This window comes from Bufo gargarizans, chromosome 3 (assembly GCF_014858855.1).
Source record: "Bufo gargarizans isolate SCDJY-AF-19 chromosome 3, ASM1485885v1, whole genome shotgun sequence".
NCBI classification, from domain to species: Eukaryota; Metazoa; Chordata; class Amphibia; order Anura; family Bufonidae; genus Bufo; species Bufo gargarizans.
The window spans coordinates 158,367,274-158,380,084 of NC_058082.1; the positions used below are offsets into that span (position 1 = coordinate 158,367,274).

Genomic DNA, 12,811 nt, shown 5'->3' on the forward strand with positions numbered 1-12,811 from the left:
GCATTGGCAGTATTGCTATTTTTTTTCCCATCTCCCTCCCAGAAAGAGTTAATAAAAGTTAATCAGAAAGTTATGTGTACCCCAAAATGGTGCCATTAAAAACTACAACTTGTCCCGTAAAAAACAAGCCCTCATAAAGCTATATAGACGGAAAAATAAAAAAAGTTATAGCTCTTGGAACGAGACCATGAAAAAGGAAGAAAAACGCTTGGTCCTAAAGGCCCAAACAGGCTTGGTCACTAAGGGGTTAAGAAGGCACTGGAGTGCCACAGCCTTCTCTGTGTTCACCAAGCATAGCGCCATACATTGTATAGAAGCGGTGATCGGTATCGCACTAAGCTCCATTCACTTGAACTGGGATGAGCTGCACCTAACCCAATGAATGTGTGGTCACTGGCCTAGGGAAAGCTGCGAGTGCCGCTGCTTTCTCAAACAGCTGATCGGCCACCAATCAGATACTGAGGTCTTGGAAAACCCCTTTAATATGCAGCCTCAGACATTGGGGAGGTTTGGCTAGTAGAAGCAATGAAATACAGCAGACTCTGCTGTAGTCCTGATGGAATCACTCACTGCCCTTTTGACCAGTGACTGACAGGCTAATGTGCCTACACATCTGTCTATCAATCCGTAACCGGAGGGGGGAGGTGGGCAATCACCTCATAAATACATTGGATTTTGAGTGCACCATCTTCTGTCAGCACTTCTAGTAGTCAAGACACTTTTTTTTGTGCGTTTTTGTTACTAAGGATACAATTAGTAGTAATATGCTGCCCTTACATAATTTAAGCTGACAGATCCATTTTAATAATATTTTCTTACTCTTTATACATAAGTCACTTACCTGAGGAAAGTAGCTTTCGGCAACAGTCTGAGAACCCATACAGAACAGCTAAGTGCAGGGGAAACATGCCATGAACACCACGCCTGAAACAAATTCAATGATTAATGCTTGCCGGGTGGCCAATCATCAGTAACTTATAATCGGTGAAAGGTCCTCTTTAACAATTGGGCCTGTGCTGAATATGACACCGTGAACTAAGAATACAGACATTGAGAGCGGCGCCCGGGGATCTCACTGCACTTACTATTATCCCTGGACGCTGCTCCGTTCTCCTGCTATGCCCTCCGGTATCTCCGCTCACTAAGTTATAGTAGGCAGAGATTTCAGTCACCAAGTTATGGTAGGCGGAGTCTGCCCTAGCGCTGGCCAATCGCAGTGCAGAGCTCACAGCCTGGGAGGTTTTTTTCTCCCAGGCTGTGAGCTCTGCAATGTGATTGGCCAGCGCTACAGAAGAACAAGGGCAGACTCCGCCTACCATAACTTTGTGACCGGAGATACCGGAGGGCATAACAGGAGAACGGAGCGGCACCCAGAGATAATAGTAAGTGCAGGGAGATCCCCGGGCGCCGCTCTCCATGTCTGTATTCTTAGTTCAGTGTCATAATCTGTGAAAGGTCCTCTTTAACATAAATATAAATAAAGCATTCATTGAATATTTAATTTGTACTATACCCATAATGAGCAAGCCCCCAGTTAATTTCAAGGGGAACTGTCAGATCACTGGGCATGTTGGTCTTAGGGTACATTCACATGTCCATAGTGTATTGCGGATCCGCAATACACCCGGCCGGCAGCCCAAAAGAACTGCCCATTTCTTGTCCACAATTGCGGACAATAATAGGACATGCTCTATTTTTCTTTTCCAGAGCCGCGGATGCGGAGAGCACACTGCGTGCTGTCCGCATCCATTCCTGCCTCAGAGAATGGATGGGACCACACCCATTCTACAGATGAAAGCACACAAAATCAGATGCATTTACTCTTAGAAATCCATACAGTGCTGTTGCTCTTATTTCTGAAAACAGATGAATTATAACTGGGTGTAACTATTGCGCCTACACAGTCTGACATGGTTAGGCTAGGTTCACATCTGAGGCACAATTTCATTTTCTGTTCCAGTGTGGGAACAGAAAAACAGGGAACACAATGGAAGCATTGGATCATGACAGACCCCCAACCACACCAATCTGACCTTATTTACTACAATCAGGCTTATCTGGCTTCAGGCGTCAGTTATACTGCCAGACAAAATAGCGCTGTCTGCAAAGTCATTTCGTCCAGATTTCTTGTCAGAATCTACAGCGAAGGCTGCTAATGGAACGTCGGCAGCAGATGTCAACCTAGCCTTAGAACTGATTCATGTCAGACTGTGACAAGCCCCACTGACAAGTGTATATTAATACACTTCCAGAAGTGAGGCCAGAGGTGCAACACCCTTAGAAAAGATGCTCCAGAATTGTTATTTTAAGACCAAAGCATGAATTTACCAAGAATGACATGCCAGGAGAAGGGTCAAGTCCTCTTTAAACAATAACTTATTCTGTCCTTATAGCGGCCTGATTCACACTGGATGAAGTCAGTCTGCTGGAGAGCTCTCCGAGTCTGGCATGGCCAGATGTTACCACAATGCCCCATGGGCCCCAATGACTAATGGGATCATGTGGAGATCCAGCCACCAGGATTCAGCTGGACGAAAACTGTTGCATGCGCAAACCCAATTATATATTTGCAAGGTAGTGGCTGGATCCCATTATAGTCAATGGGGATTGCAGTAACATCCAGCTATGTCAGATACAGAGAGCTGAAGCAGGATGTTCCAGCAGAAAAGGCCGCAAGTGTTAAAGAAGCCTAACCCAATTGGATGGTATTGTGAACACCTATATTTATTACTTGAATAAATAAGGAATACGTCATGAGAAACATAACAGTTGCAAAGATGATCAGCAACTTACATTAGTCACATGTGAAAAGTTTGCATAAATGCCTCAATTTGATGCAAATGATTCTTCTTGACCTACACCTCCCTTACCCACAATAAGTAGGGCAGACAAGACACGATTCTCCTGTTTGTAAGCTCACCTTGCAGTATCAGCACCATTTGTCATCAATGTACTTATTAGCAGCTCATGCCCATATCTAGCAGCAACATGCAGAGGGGTATTGCCATATTTATCAGCACAGTCAATTTCACCACCTGCATAGAACATGGAGGAAAGGGTCAACAAGCTCAGCCTCACAGGAGCAAATGGTTAGGTAAAAGAGTGGGAACATACCATTTTGAATCAAAATCTGGGAACGAGTAAATCTTCCGTGTATGGCAGCCATGTGTAAGGGGCTCTTCCCTTCTTTACTCTACAGAAAAAAAAGAAAAGTTAAAATATCTATATTGCTTCCTAAATACATCTTATTTCTATTATGAGGTGTTGAGTACCCAACACAAGGATTAGTGGGACTGACCTGCAGGGTTTTCTGCATGGAAATCTACCATAGCATGTGAGCGGGGCGGTGGAAACTCCACTCACATACACAGGATGCAGATTGTCACTGGATTTGATGCACATTATGGCACAGGATCCATAGTGCAATAGTGCAGTGTTTCCCAACCATTTTCCCCTTCAGCTGTTGCAAAACTACAACTCCCAGCATGCCCGGACAGCATTTGGCTGTGCGGGCATGCTGGGAGTTGTAGTTTTGTAACAGCTGGAGGCACACTGGTTGGGAAACACTGCAATAGTGTAAAATTGGACACAAGTTAAAGGTACTTTCACATTAGTTGCAGGGAAGTCCAGCAGGCTGTTCCGGCGCGTGAACAGCCTGTCGGATCCGTTCTGCCGCTAGTTCACGTGTGCCCCCGGACTGCCGCTCAGTCCCCATTGACAGGCTGTTCACCCGCCTATGGCCGAATGCACACGGCCGTGGAACACAGACGTGAGCGGTCCGTGGTAGTCTGGCCTGGCATCTTGCTGACAGCAGGAGCGCATGGCGTCATTGGTTGCTACGACACCGTGCGCTTTATGCCGCATTACAGTAATACACTTGAATAGATCATACGAGTATTACTGTAGTGCAGCAGCGGCATGAAACACACAGTGTCATAGCAACCAATGACGCCGTGCGCTCCTTCTGTCAGCAGGATGCCAGGCCGGGATACCACGGACCGCTCATGTCAGTGTTCCACAGCCGTGTGCATTCGCATCAGCATTTTCCTTTCAGCTATTGAGATATGTCAGTTTTGTGCCCATTCATTGTCAAGGGGGACAAAACTAATCAGAAAATGCATTCCATTCTGTTGCATACCCATTACGCACACAAAAGTGCTGCAACCAGCGTTTGAGTGAGTCATGGGATAATGATCAAGATGGATCAGTCACGAAACACAATGTAAAATCCGGATCTGGTGCCCACTGACTTGCAATGGATTCAGTGATGGATCCATCTTGTTCATTTGGGATATAATACAACCGGATCCTTTCTGAATGGATGCAGACGGTTGTATTATATAGAGGATGCGTTTTGCTAAACCCATGACTGATCCAGCAAAAACGCAGATGTGAAAGTAGCCTAAGCTAACCACTAAAGAGGAACATAACAGGTGGATTATTTGTTTTGCTTCAATAATACAAGGACGTGTTAACCTTAAGTTTCCAAGAGAAGGATAATGCAGTGCAGCAGTAACATAAATATAATAACCAGACTGGTGATGTTGCAATAGTCACTTCTAGCAAGCCTTCACTACTTTCTATAATATTTATAAAAAATAAAATATATCCTACAGCAGACAAAATGTAAAGCTGGAGTTAGACTACCAAATATTTAGGTGATCAGGAATGAACGTTCCTATGAACACTCATTCCGGACAATCTGCCTGTGTAAAAGGTGCTGCAGATCATTCATCGGGTGAAATGATAGGAGGTGTAGACATCTCAATCATCGTTCCCGGGCAGGAGAACGTGCTGTCTAAACAGCACTCTGTTGCCCAGGATCAATAATTTTGTATGGAGACGAGTGATAGCAGCAGCTAAGGCTCAGTTTCATACCGTTAAGAAGATCACTGCATGTAAATGCAGCGGTCAGCTTCACTTCATTCCCAAAAATCTGCTGCTCATCTGTCTAAATGTGCCTTATAAAAGCAGACATTACAGTAATTAGGACAGCAGAGTTGCAATTTTGATTTGCCTTTTACCGTAATAAAAAGCAGATCCTTCTCAGCTACCCAGTCCCCAAACAAACTACAAAATATACCTGGTGATTGACATCAGCTCCATTGTTGACTAGCAGCTCCAGGCACAATGCCCCATTTGTGGAAACAGCAGCAAAGTGCAGAGGGGTGAAGCCCTTCTCATTGGGCTGGTTGACATTGGAGCCATAGTTGACAAGTTCATTAGCCACAGCATCCTGACCCATGTAACAGGCTATGTGCAGGGCAGTGTTTCCAAAACAATTGGGTTCATCGATCTGACAAAAAAAAATAAAAAAAATTACTAAATGAAGAAAAAAATACAAAATATATTAAGCAGACATTTTAGGCTACTTTCACACCTGCGTTCAGGTGTCCGCTCGTGAGCTCCGTTTGAAGGGGCTCACAAGCGGCCCTGAACGCAGCCGTCTGGCCCTAATGCATTCTCAGTGGAGGCGGATCCACTGAGAATGCATCCGTCTGCCAGCGCTCAGCCTCCGTTCAGTGAGCGGACACCTGAACGCTGCAAGCAGCGTTCGGGTGTCCGCCTGGCCGTGCGGAGGCGAGCGGATCCGTTCCGACTTATAATGGAAGTCAATGGGGACGGATCCGCTTGAAGATGACACCATATGGCTCAATCTTCAAGCGGATCCATCCCCATTGACTTTCAATGTAAGGTCTGAACGGATTCGCTCAGGCTACTTTCACACTTAGAAATTTTTCTAAGTTATAATGCAGACGGATCCGTTCTGAACGGAGCCACCGTCTGCATTAATATGAGCGGATCCGTTCAGAACGGATCCGCTCGAACGCTAGTGTGAAAGTAGCCTTAATTAAAAGGTGTTTTCTGGTACTTGGTTATCAGGGCAGCAGGTGTCCGACAACCCGAATGCACACTGATTAATTTTTTTTCCGGAAGCCAGCAATGCCTGAAACTGAACAGCCAGAATCACTAGGTTCTGCTCACTGTGTGGGTGCCGTGGTGGGATAATGCAGGTCAGTTCCCGTTCAGGAAAAGAACAGAGCTGCAGTACGCTGGTGCCGGAAAACTACATCCCGCCTTCCGTCCAGTGAATAGTTTCTGCTACTGGCCTGAACTAGCTCATCTATGGTGGTGTCGGACCCCACCGATCTGATATTGATGACCTAGTCTGAGGATAGGTCACCAATATCCAAGTACTGGAGAACCTCATAATGCATCACAAAAACATCTATTGCACAAATGAAGTAATGATCAAACAATTTCTTCTTACCTCCACGCCAAGTTTTAACAAATATTTCACAATGTCTATCCTCCCACTAGAAGCAGCTGCATGAAGGGGTGTATAACCGTTCTTATCCTTCGACATTGCGTCAGCTCCCCGAGATATAAGCAGCTTTGCAATCTCCAGGTGTCCTACATAATTAAAAGGTCATAAGGTGACAATTGACATCACCACACTAACACTAAGGCCTCACAGCGCTCCACACACATCGTAGCAAAAATGCAAGATTACTTCAATTTAAACTTAATGTTTCTCCACGGAAAAACCACTAACAGTGCCTTCATCACAAATGATACAACATGACGAACTACTCTACTATAAAAGGTATTGTATGGATGTCTGTGTCCATCACAGTCATGAGATAAACCAGATGCAATTACAAGAAAAGACAACTGTAAATGTCTTGCCATCCATAAATGAATACACATTTACTGATAAGTATAAACTATTAATTACATTTCTAACTATTCATACATGTTCTAAGCGCAACTTTTTGGTGTAGATTTGTGCAAGAACTTTAAATTCACAGCTTTCCATCATATGGCTATGGACAGAGGTCGCAATAATGCCTGTACAAGCGTCATGGATGCTTGTTCAGGCCATTTTACTCCCTGGAAAAAGTCTAAGGCGTACCAATGCACCTTAGACTTTTGCCCCACATTCATCAGCGCAGTGAGGGCTGTGAACAGCACGGGCAGCGCAGCGATGCTGCCTGTGCCTGAAATTACCAATAGCAAAGCTCCTTACAGCAAGGAGTTTTGTTACTGGTTGGTTTAGACGCGTGCCGGAGCGATACAGCACCCTGCAGCAGAGGAAGCTGGAAGGAGGAGGGACTGGTTCCCGGGGTGGCTGTAGTAAGGTGAGCAGGGTGCGCTGCCCAAGGACTGCAGGAAACACTAAGGAGCCGCAGACTCGTGTGACCGGTCCCCGGTCTGAAAGAAGATTCCCTCGGGCTTGGGATTGATGTTCTGAAGATTGTATTATTTTCCCTTATAACATGGTTATAAGGGAAAATAATAGCATTCTGAATACAGAATGCATAGTATAATAGTGCTGGAGGGGTTAAAAATAAATAAAAAAGTTAACTCACCTTCTCCTCTTGATCGTGTAGTTCCCGTTCTCTTTACTTCTTGATGGATGGACCATGTGATCTGATGTCACCACAAGTCATTTAGCCCACAGCTCATCATTCAAGAAGTAAAGAGACTGGGAACTACGCAATCAAGAGGAGAAGGCGAGTTAACTTTTTTATTTATTTTTAACCCCTCCAGCACTATTATACTATGCATTCTATATTCAGAATGCTATTATTTTCCCTTATAAACCTGTTATAAGGGAAAATAATACAGTGAATTGCTTGCGGATGCTATGCGATTTTCACGCACCCCATTCACTTCTATGGGGCCTGAGTCGCGTGAAGAAAAAAAAAAAAAAAAAAAAAAAAAAAAAAAAAAAAAAAATCGCACAATATAGAGCATGCTGCGATTTTCACTCAACGCACAAATGATGCGTGAAAATCAACGCTCATGTGCACAGCCCCATAGAAATGGATGGGTCAGGATTCAGTGCGGGTGCAATACGTTCACCGCACGCATCGCACCCGCACGGAAAACTCGCCCGTGTGGAAGTGGCCTAAGAATGTCCTGAACTACCTTTCACATAATGAAATTCACAAGCGATGGGAGGAAAGTTTCCGCAGTGCTTTTTTAATGACCATCCATCTTCATTTGACAGTGGTCGGTGTATGTCCTCAGTCTACAGTGATTTTGCTATAATAGAGGTAATAGAGGGTTCAGGACAATTCAGCGAGTGCTCCTGCTTTAGGAACATGCTGTTACTACCAACCCCCAATCTCACAGGCTCCTACTTAACAGAAAGAATCAGAGAAATCTTTGATCTAAGCTGTTAATCCTTTGAAAACTACAGTTAGTAACCATGGCAAGATTCAATGGGATGGCTGAGATGTAATTACACTGCTCACCGCTGTGGTTGCAACGGAGAGCAGGTAAACTACTAAGAGAAGGCATCACTTGTACAAGCGTTGCTTTCACTTCATAACAGCGGATCGGCAGGGGTGTCCGTACACCGGCCAATCTGATATTGATGACCTATCCTGAGGATAGATTAATATAAATAAAGCGGACAATCCCTTTAAGGGCTTAACTCTTAGGGCTCATGCACACGACAGTATTGCACGTTTTGCGGACCGCAAAAAACAGCACGTTCGTGTGCATGAGCCCTTAGGCTGTGTGAAATCAGCACAGAATTTGGACCAAAACACCAGTTCTTGTCATCAGTTGGGTCAAAACCTTTAAAAAGGCTGCGCAGTGCAACATTACTCATTATGTATCCTTCAGAATAGGTCATCAATATCAAATTGGTGGTTGTCAGACCCCCGCCAATCAACTGTTTGAAGCAGTTCCTGCTCTCGTGCGAGTGCTGCATTCTCTTCACTGTATGCAGTCTAGCTTGTAGCAGCTCTACAGCTGCTCGTCCAGTTCACCTGAATGGTACAAACAGCCGCTCCAACTAGACAGTTATAAAGTAAAGGAGACGCAGCTGACGATAGGTGATCAATATCATAGCACTGTTCAACAACCTTAATAGTGATATATATATATATATTTTTTTATATTTTTTTTTTGAGACTTAACCTTGTAATATCAACCTTTATGAGGTTTTGTGAAGAAAGAAGGCAATCTCGCACTACAAGATGTGTTTTGTATAACCCAAAAAAAAACAGTCACACTTACCAAGGTAAGATGCATACAGGATAGGGTGCCGCTCCTTTTTATCACAAATGCTGTGGTGTGCCCTTCTGTTTAAAAGCATTACAACAATCTGCAGAGATACAAACAGATTATTACAGAATACTACCGGACTTTTCAGCAATTAGCTGTAATTATAAGCGTCAAATTCTAATTATAGTCTAAGCTTGTTTCTCACTTTCTAGCAATACAACATCCCAAACACTTCTTTTCACACTTTTACCAAGTTATATGGAAATGTTCTGATCACCAATTCACATGATGCTATTTGAATCATGAAACTCTAGTCAGAAACAGTAAGAGCGATGAGAATCAACTGTTTTGAATCAGTCTCTGTGGAGCCAGATAGAACATACCTCTACGCTGCCACTGAGCACAGCATGGTGAAGCACAGTACGTCCTGTCCGATCTGCTATGTTGACATTTTTCACCAATCCCATTAAGGTCTCCGCACATTTCGTTGCTCTGTTAGCAGCTGCAGCATGTAGTGGAGTTTGCCAGTTCTTGTCCCGGGCATTGACATCCACAGAGTGCTTTACAAGAAGAGAGACTGCCCTCTAACAGACAAAAATCAGTGTGTCAAATTAAGAACAAACATAGTTTAAAAAAAAAAAAAAAAAAAAAAAAAAAAAACACACCACACATGCAGATTCTGCTACAAACACAAACCAACACAGAGTGGAGGCAGTCCCATCAGTGATTGACAGCTTCCCTCTGACTGTATACACAGATAGCTGTCAATTACTGATAGGACCACCTCCTGGACTTCAAAGTCCAGAATGAGCAGGAATTTAAATGAATGAAATACAGGTTCTACTGAATCTTTTCTCACAAAACTATACATCAATCTGCTCAGCTCCTCCTGCTCTATAACTTGATTCCTTCAGCTCAGTCACCATGTTCAACATTCCCTTTAAGCTAGGCCAGGAATGTAAGGTTGGGAGGAGTGAGATTCTGAAGCCTGTATTAGATAGGCAGATTATGCAGGCGATTGTCAGGAAAGAAGCGTTCTTTCACGGCAGTCGCCTGCTCGTTACGTTCCTATACTGAATCATTGTCAGAAGCAGATTGTGATTAGACACCATGATCTGCCGTGAGCAAACGATTTTTAAACCTGTTGAGAGACTGGGAATGACCGATGAACAAGCGTTTGCTCATTCATCAGGTAATTGGTGGCAGTTTTACACTGCCATATTATCTCAAATGAGTGTTCACGCGAACACTAGTTAGCCATGATCTGGCACAGTATCTGCCAGTCTAAGGCTACTTTCACACTAGCGTTCGTCGGTCCGCTCGTGAGCTCCGTTTGAAGGAGCTCACGAGCGGACCCGAACGCAGCCGTCCAGCCCTGAAGCAGTCTGAATGGAGCGGATCCGCTCAGACTGCATCAGTCTGGCGGCGTTCAGCCTCCGCTCTGCTCGCCTCCGCACGGACAGGCGGACAGCTGAACGCTGCTTGCAGCGTTCGGGTGTCCGCCTGGCCGTGCGGATCCGTTCAGACTTACAATGTAAGTCAATGGGAACGGATCCGCTTGAAGATATCACCATATGGCTCAATCTTCAAGCGGATCCGTCCCCCATTGAAAGTCTGAACGGATCCGCGCAGGCAACTTGCGCACTTGCGAATTTTTTTAAAGTTATTAATGCAGACGGATCCGTACTGAACGGAGCCTCCGTCTGCATTAATATGAGCGGATCCGTTCAGTCAATGCACCATATTGTGTCAACGTCAAACGGATCCGTCCCCATTGACTTGCATTGTAATTCAGGACGGATCCGTTTGGCTCCGCACGGCCAGGCGGACACCAAAACGACTTTTTTCATGTCCGTGGAGCCTCCAAAAATCAAGGAAGACCCACGGACGTAAAAACGGTCACTGATCACGGACCAACGGAACCCCGTTTCGCGGACCGTGAAAAAATACTGTCGTGTGCATGAGGCCCATGTTTGTGAATCATTTTTCCACCCCGAAACATGTGAAATCAAAACATCGTTCTGTTCTTACTGACACGTTAAAGAATTGCTTCGAGTAGCAACGACTGAATACAAGTCAGATTTGAAAAACATTGTGAAAGAAAGATTGCCAGAAGTCTCTCTAAAGTGGTCTACATTAGAGGTAGGAAAGGTGGTTTAAATACACTAACATGTTTGAAAACTCAATTGCAGTAATACTGTCGTGTGCACGCATATTTGTGTAAATGTATATATAGCTTGTGGCTCCTGGCGGTCTCATTTTTTGTGGCTCTTTGGGTCTGTAAGGTTGGCCACCACTGCTTTAGAGAGTTCGCTGTTGGCCCCCATTCACACGACTGTATTTTCAGTGAACGTACAATCCGCATTTTTTGTGGACGAGGACCCATTTCAATGGAGCTGCAAAAGCGGACAACACATCGCGTACTGTTCATATTAGTATGTCTGTTCTGCGGCCCCGCTAAAAAAGATAGAACATCTCCTATTCTTCTTTGTTTTGTGGACAAGAAGACACTTATTACAATGGGGCCCGTGAAAAATGCAGAATGCACAAGGACGACACCTGTATTTTGCGTATCTGCGACTTGATGACCACAAAATGGATACGGTAGTGTGAATGTAGCCTTAACCAGGCACAGCTGTGAACGTGTAACAGTCACATCACCTGACCAGTATAAAGCCGTTTTATGCGGCAAATCCAGACACGGCTGCTACTAAATAACTGCCTGTTCTAGATAATACCTTTGAGTGATTCTCTGCTGCACTTCTTCAATCGGGCTAATAAATGAAGGTCTCTAGACAGGATCTATCCATTAGGGCTGCAGCTAACGATTATTTGAATAATCGATTAGTTGCCGATTAATTTCTACGATTAGTCGGGAAAAACGACAAAATTACAAAACAAAGAGGTTTATATGATCTTACTTGAAAAATTATGTTCAAAGGCCATATTAAAACAAATTGTGGGCGGCGCAGTTATGGAGAGGGGGATCTGTGGGCGGCGCAGTTATGGAGAGGGGGATATGTGCATTATGGGCATAACCGTGCACAGACGACCCCCCCCCTCCCCATAGCAGTGCCGTGCACAGACGACCCCCCCCTCCCCATAGCAGTGCCGTGCACAGACGACCCCCCCCTCCCCATAGCAGTGCCGTGCACAGACGACCCCCCCCTCCCCATAGCAGTGCCGTGCACAGACGACCCCCCCCCTCCCCATAGCAGTGCCGTGCACAGACGACCCCCCCCCTCCCCATAGCAGTGCCGTGCACAGACGACCCCCCCCTCCCCATAGCAGTGCCGTGCACAGACGACCCCCCCCTCCCCATAGCAGTGCCGTGCACAGACGACCCCACCCTCCCCATAGCAGTGCCGTGCACAGACGACCCCCTCCCCATAGCAGTGCCATACACAGACGACCCCCCCCTCCCCATAGCAGTGCCATACACAGACGACCCCCCCTCCCCATAGCAGTGCCATACACAGACGACCCCCCCCTCCCCATAGCAGTGCCATACACAGACGACCCCCCTCCCCATAGCAGTGCCATACACAGACGACCCCCCTCCCCATAGCAGTGCCATACACAGACCCCCCTCCCCATAGCAGTGCCATACACAGACTCCCCTCCCCATAGCAGTGCCATACACAGATCCTCCCCCTCCCCATAGCAGTGCCATACACAGATCCTCCCCCCTCCCCATAACAGCCCTGGCCCCGCTGCTTAGTCGGACTAATCACTGCATCTTTATTTTACCTTTTACAATGACGCCCCGGTAACAACCAACAGGCAG

General features: G+C 45.5%; 1 protein-coding gene across 1 annotated transcript in view; it reads right to left on the reverse strand.

Moving 5' to 3' along the window:
• The window catches only part of ANKRD52 (ankyrin repeat domain 52), a 68,459-nt gene that overhangs the window by 39,550 nt on the left and 16,098 nt on the right, over window positions 1-12,811 (reverse strand). The window contains exons 5-11 of the mRNA XM_044285260.1: window positions 9,408-9,608; window positions 9,037-9,124; window positions 6,272-6,414; window positions 5,084-5,296; window positions 3,115-3,193; window positions 2,921-3,035; window positions 842-924 (exon numbers count right to left, since the gene is read on the reverse strand). Coding sequence (XP_044141195.1) covers window positions 842-924; window positions 2,921-3,035; window positions 3,115-3,193; window positions 5,084-5,296; window positions 6,272-6,414; window positions 9,037-9,124; window positions 9,408-9,608 — 922 coding nt within the window. The remainder of the gene's footprint in view (window positions 1-841; window positions 925-2,920; window positions 3,036-3,114; window positions 3,194-5,083; window positions 5,297-6,271; window positions 6,415-9,036; window positions 9,125-9,407; window positions 9,609-12,811) is intronic.